The sequence below is a fragment of the Condylura cristata genome, unplaced genomic scaffold (genome assembly GCF_000260355.1).
Source record: "Condylura cristata isolate star-nosed mole 26May11 unplaced genomic scaffold, ConCri1.0 scaffold00019, whole genome shotgun sequence".
Taxonomy (NCBI): domain Eukaryota; kingdom Metazoa; phylum Chordata; class Mammalia; order Eulipotyphla; family Talpidae; genus Condylura; species Condylura cristata.
In genome coordinates this window covers 1,078,306-1,085,110 of record NW_004567120.1, presented here as the reverse complement: position 1 = coordinate 1,085,110, position 6,805 = coordinate 1,078,306, and the positions used below count along the sequence as shown (strand labels likewise).

The 6,805-nt window shown below is 38.0% G+C and overlaps 1 protein-coding gene across 1 annotated transcript in view; it reads right to left on the bottom strand.

The window, feature by feature from the left end:
- The window catches only part of CHIC1 (cysteine-rich hydrophobic domain 1), a 54,217-nt gene that overhangs the window by 1,611 nt on the left and 45,801 nt on the right, over positions 1–6,805 (bottom strand). Inside the window, exons 4-5 of the mRNA XM_004685584.2 lie at positions 797–853; positions 471–530 (exon numbers count right to left, since the gene is read on the bottom strand). Coding sequence (XP_004685641.1) covers positions 471–530; positions 797–853 — 117 coding nt within the window. The remainder of the gene's footprint in view (positions 1–470; positions 531–796; positions 854–6,805) is intronic.

Below are 6,805 nucleotides of genomic sequence, written 5' to 3'. Positions count from 1 at the left end.
CACTGTTCTTGATCCCATTCCCCACTCCACCCCCATAAAATGTCTCCGGTATATAGATGTTCATTATTCTTATTATTTTCTCGCCTGGTCCGTTATACTCCTGCTATGAGTGAAACCATCCGGCATTTTTCCTTTTCTGTCTGGCTTATTTCACTAAGCATATTTCATGCACATTTTTATAAGAATTATATGCAGAAATCCTTTGTTCACCAGCAGCTGTGTCCAGCATGTAGTAGTTTGCTGCTATTTTAAAAGCAGGTCAAGGCTGTGTAATGCTTTCATCAGGGCACACTAGTTGCAACTTTTCTAAGATCTAATAATGCTAGCTTTCCAGATATTTCATATTGGCTACTAATCTAAAGAAGGTAGAAAGAAAGGTAAAAAAGAGGATTGGACAAATGCTAAATATAGTGAAATGTCACATTTAGCATGGAATCAAAAAATGTAATTAAAAGCAACCACATACTTACATACTCCATCATATTGCTAGTTTCGCATTTCCTTTTAGTCAACTTCCAGTGCAAAGCAAGCTAAAAAAGGATAGTTTGTTAATAATTTGATATTGATTCATAATATTTATAATAATTATTACCTATACATTTGAATGAATCAGAGAGAAATACAGGAGCAAGAACCATATACAAAACACAGCATTTAAAATAACCTATAGGAAATACACATTTAAAATAGAGTATAAGTTTTCTAATGCATTCTTTTGTGGTATAAAAAATTCTCACGTTTTAAATTTAATAATACAAATATATGCATGGATACTTATCTGCTTAGACATTCTTACCTTGTGATATAATCTGTTATTTTCCCATTCTAACAACTTCTGAATTGATCTTCTGGTCTAGGATAAAGAATCAAGTATTTGTTAGAGAATTTTGTAATCTATGTCTATCCACATTTTTTTGTTTCTTTGTGAGATCCTACTATTTCTCCTCCTTTCTATTAAAATCAGAAAAATGTAACTGAAGCTGCCAAAAGAAGGGTAATATTTGTGACATTATAATGTTATAAATTTCCCCTCTCCCCACTCCTCCCCCCTCCCCCACACACATGCAAGCATACAGGGATTTATTATTTTTTAAATAGATTTACTTATTATGCACAAGAACTGGGGTAGAGGCCAGAGGTGTGTGTGTGTGTGTGTGTGTGTGTGTGGAAGGGTGGGGAGAGGTGAGAGGATGCACCAGAGACAGAGTGGGGAGTAGACAGGCAGATGGACTGAAATACACTGCTGAGGGGAGCAGCAGAACTGGGGTAGAGGCCAGAGGTGTGTGTGTGTGTGTGTGTGTGTGTGTGTGTAAGGGTGGGGAGAGGTGAGAGGATGCACCAGAGACAGAGTGGGGAGTAGACAGGCAGATGGACTGAAATACACTGCTGAGGGGAGCAGCAGGCGCTAAGTGGGTCATCTCCCTGGCTGCTGGGAATCAAACTTGTGCTGCAATGGCTGTTGAATGCTTCACAGTGCTGTGCTTTAGCCCGTTGTGCCACCAGGGAGGGCCCCATACAGGGATTTAATATATGGTTTTCAAAATGAAATATGCACAAATTATTCTCCCTTGTGTGTCCATTCACTGGGCTTTGTAAAAGCATTACCAACACCGCCAGTAGTGCATTTACAAAAGTCTCCAAATTGAGATTTTTGAGTATCCTCTCAAAGGGTTACTTTTTCAATATACATTTAATATGCCAAGCTAATCTTATTCTTTTTTTAAAAGATTTATTTATTTATTCATACAGAACTGGGCTACAGGCCAGAGATGCAGAGGGTGAGAGGATTCACCAGAGACAGAGCGGGGAGCAGAACAGGCAGATCAACGAAATACACTGCTGAGGGGAGCAGCGGGCAGGCCAGGAGAAGTCTGCCTCGCCATGTGGATCTCCTCTGGGGCAGGCGGAAATGGAACTCATGCGGAAGTGGCTTTAGCTTCTTAGTGCTGTGCTTTAACCCGCTGCACCACCAGGGAGGGCCCTGCTAATCTGATTCTTCATAGAAAGTTTTCCTATCCTTTATCTTTGTATATAATACTCAGCCAAGGTCTATACATTGACTAAAGCAAGCCAACATATGTAAGAATTTCAAATGAAAATTTCCACTAAAGAGAACACATTTAAAACAGGAAAACTTGTACTTTGAAGAATAATATATATTAGCAAAACCTTTTTAATTAACCAGCAGCCATTTTTGACTCTTGCTGGGAGAGTTTTATAAGGTTTCCAACAAAAAAGTTAGTAGACATTGTTAAATATTAAACTACTCCCTAAAAGTAAATGATTTGCAAACCAGGCTGTATTTACTGTGATTCCCAAAGCACCAACACAGGAGTTCTACAGGTTCAATATGTACGCTAACAATCAGTGTTAGCTGACTTCATGAGTTCATGTATAGTGGGTCAGATCAGCCACAGTGCTTGCCAGCACATACCCTGGTAATTGTACTTGACAGATGCTCTTTATTTATTTATATTAAATATTTATTTTTACAATGTTTACTTTCTTTTTTAAGGCGCAGATCCCATAGAATTTCCATCACCAATTCATCCATGCATCATCAACTACAGTCCCTTATGTTCTTCCTGCCCTTGCCCTGGTTTGTTTCCCCCGTACTGATAGACTCTCTTTAAACAGAATCAGGACTCTCTTTAAACAGAATCAGATGGATAACAAAGAGAGTGAATTAGTAATTAAAAATATTTCTTCAAAGTAAAACCTAGATTCAGAGAGCTTCAATAATGAACTCTGCCAAACATTTGAAGAAACAATACTATGAATATAAAAACAAAATCCTCAAAAAAGATACTAACAAATTGAATCTAGCAATATAAGAAAAAGATTACAGATCAAACCAAGTGGGATTGATTGCAGAACACAAAAATAAATTAGTGCAATATATTAATAGGATAAGGGGCAGCAACTGTATGATCATCTTAATAGATTTAGAATCAGCAATGAATAAAATTCAATATTCATTAATGATAAAAATTAAAAAAAAATAATTAGGATTGAAAAGAAATTTTCTCAACCTGGTAAAAGTCATCTATGAAAAACCTACAGCTAACATTATACTTAATGGAGAAAGGAAAAATGTTTTGTCCTAGGATTAGTAATAAGGCAAGGATGTCTCCTCTCATTACTTTAATCAGCACTGTTCTAGAAGTTACAGCTACTGCAATTAGACAAAAATAAAGAAATAAAAGACATATAGCTTAGAAAAGAAAAAGTGAATTTGTTTTCATTTTCAGAGAACATGATCTTATGTAGAGAAAACCCTGAGGAATCGACTAAAAAAAAAACAAAACAAAACAAAACCACTATTAGAATTAATAAAATTCAGGAAGCTTATGGGAAACCTGATTGTAGTAGGCAGAACTGTAGTAGCTCTACATTTTCTTCCTCTGGTGTTATACCTGTGGATATGTTACATCACATTGCAAAAGGCATGTTGCAGATGGAACCAAAGTTTACCAAACATATGGCCTTTACAATAAGGGAGATTATCCTGGATTATTTTGGTGGACCCAATGTAATCACAAGTCCTTAGAAGCAGAGAGCTTTCTCTGGCTAGACAGAAGGATAATCAGAGATGCTTGATGCACAAGAAGGAGTACAATCACCATTGCTGGTTTTAAGATGTAAAAGGCCACCTTAGAAAGTGTAAGAAGGAAATGATTTCTGAATAAATTGAGGATGTCCAGAAAGGAATGTAGCCCTGCCAGTACCTTAATTCTGGTTTTATGTGATCCTAATAAGAGAACCAAAATGCACCATACTGTGCTCAGACTTCTGACTGTGAAGTAATGAGTGTTACTTTAAGTCATTAAGTTTGTTGAAATTTGGTACACTAGATAGAAAAGTAATACTAAGATAAACATATACAAATCAATTGTGTTTACTATCAGTGAAAATAACAGATTGATTCCATTTACAATAGAATTAAGAACAAAATATTTAAGAATAAATTTACCAGAAGTATGAGATTTATAAACCAAAAACTAAAAAAAAACACTTAAATCGAAGAAGAGGCAAGCAAATGGAAAGATAATCCATGCTCATGAATGCAAAAACTCAAGTAACAGTATTTACAATAAATGTTGCTGGGAAAAACTGACCCTCTGAAAGAAGAATGATGAACTTGGTCCCCAACCTCACACCACACACACAAATTAGCTCAGCATGAATCAAAGACCTAATTTTAAGAGGAGAGACTTTTAGAAAGATAGAAGAAAGCACAGGACTAAATCCTTGTGGTAAGATGCAAAAAAAAAAAAAAAAAGTGAGAGAACTTAAAAACTGATAAATTTAACTTAATTAAAATGAAAACTTTTGTGTCCAAGATACCATCAAGACAGTGAAAGCCCTTCCAGAATGGAAGTAAGGTCCTGGGAATGAAGACCTCCTTCCTGGAGACACAACTTTTAAACTTAACAATATTAGTAAGGACAATCATTCAAATGCTCCAGAGACTGACTAAAGGATTTCCAACAGATTAAAAAGCATTTAGGTCCACACCTTAAGGGAGAAATCCTGAATTATTAAAAAAATAAACAAGCATGTTTAAAAGCAAAAACGGTCTTTTTTCTGCTTCTTGAAAAAAAAAAACAGATGAGGTCTTGAAAGAAAATATTTAGTCAACAAAATATATGAAAAGTAGATGTGAACACTATACCCATATTTCCACCACTCTGCCCTGTGGAAGAGCTGTCTTAGCACACCTGGAGCTGATCGTCAGAGTTCAATATCCTTCCGCAACCTGGAGTAGAATAGTTCTTCTGGGAAATTTGGGAGAAAATAACTCCATGCTGTTGACACTGTGTGTCAATTGGGTGGTGGCAGCAGAGCAGCAGCCATTTCCCCATACTCCACATGTACATAATAGGCAGGACAGTTGGTGAAACGTGTAGTTCCCGTTTCTGGCATGCATCTGTGTTATGGGAGAGCCAATAAACTTGGTAGTTCCCCATCTTCCCAGCTTCTTAGGGCAAACATATTGTGGGAGAATTTGATAGATGTGAATATCAGCAGATCCTACCCTCTACAGCTCTGGGCTAAAAGACAAATCCATGGATAATATGTTGGAGACATTTCTTTGAAATACTAACTACCATAAACAATCTTGTGGTCTAGTCTGGCTTTCTGAGCATGGGTGACATGATCTGGTTAGGTTGTTAACAAACTTTGAGGCCTTATCTAGGATCCCTTTTCATTCTGGCTTTGAGGATGACCCTTTGGCACTGGGAAGGACCACCAGCCAATCCCAGCAGCTGCCAGAGCTCTTTTACTAGGGGACTAGAACTGTGTCTCCTGAGCAACTATCCTTGGTTATGACTGCATCTTTCAATTTTCATAAAGTAACTCAGGAAATGCTGGCTGGAGCATGCAAAAATGTCCAGACAGATAAGTATCTGGAGTATTGATGGTCGTGGTCATTGCCTCTTCTGGGGTGGTTGTAAGAGACTATCTATCATCTGTTAAGGAATTATCTGTGTTTGTTGGCTGCCCACAGTGCATGGGTTCCAGATAAGGAGCCTTTAGACTGTCCTAACTGACCTGTTTTGTTTACCCTCAGACCACACAGGTTAGTGTACTTTTACAGGTTGTGGCTTGATTTTATCTTTCTAGTAGAATGGGTAACACCAGAGCAGCTGAAAGTCCCCTTGGACATATCCTGAATTGGGACAAGTGTAGTTATGAACTGAAGGAAAGGAAGAAAATGGTATTTATCTGTAACACTTCATGGCCAGTAGGGAACAGTTCTCAAAGGATTCTAGCCTGAATCTTCACTTTGATTAGTAAACTATACTTGAGACTGTTATTCAGTTTACACTTTGATGACCCCACATAAGAGACCCAGAATGACTGCTAGAGGTACCTGGAGAAGTGAGAGGCTAGAAAGCATGCCTGGGTACTAGTGGGCCCTTTGAAAGTCCAGCCAGGTCCCTAAAGCTACAGTCCTGGTGAGGGTGACTCCTTCCTGGATCTTGGACCTCCCTGCTCATGCTTGATGGTTCTTGATTTTATTAGGTAAATTCTTTCAGGCTATGGAATTCCAGACTAAGGTGCCCAATCTACAAGGAGTAAGTTTCTGGCTCAAACTGGATATGCAGGTGAGTCCTTAGATGGAACGAAATGACTGAAGAGAGCTCATTCTAGTATATGTGTGTATACACTTAGAAAAGCAGGCTCAAGAATAAATAATAAAATTATAGAAACTGCAAAAGCTATCTTGAATACCTAACACTACAGAGGCCCTGACTAAACTCAGATGAAGATACAGCCTCGCTGATTCTGGCTTCTCAGACTTTTAGTAACTGGTTCACACGCTTGTTTCTAAAAGTAAAGCTAAACAATGGAATAAAAAGGGGCTTTTCTTTCTTGAATTCTTTTCTCTTTTGAGAAGTGAGAAATGGTGGGCCTCCTGGTGACCTAATGGTTAAGTCTCAGTGCTATCACCCCTAAGGCCTGAGTTTGATCCCTGACCAGAGAGGTGACCCACATGGCACAGCATGTCTCACCCAGTGCCCCCCTCAGCAGTGTACTTCAGTCAATCTGCTTGTTCTGCTCCCCACTCTGTTGCCAGAGTGAATCCTCTCATCCTCCACAACTCCTACCTACACCCAGTTCTCCAATGCAAAAATAAATAAATTAAAAAAAAACTAGAAGTGAATACTGGCCATTTTTTTTCTGTTTCTCTCTTCGTAGTTGGTTTCCAAAATCTTCTCATGCTTGCTTTAGAACTTTTATATGCTGTATGCATTTTTTTTATTTATGCATACAGAACTGGGGTACAGGCAAGAGG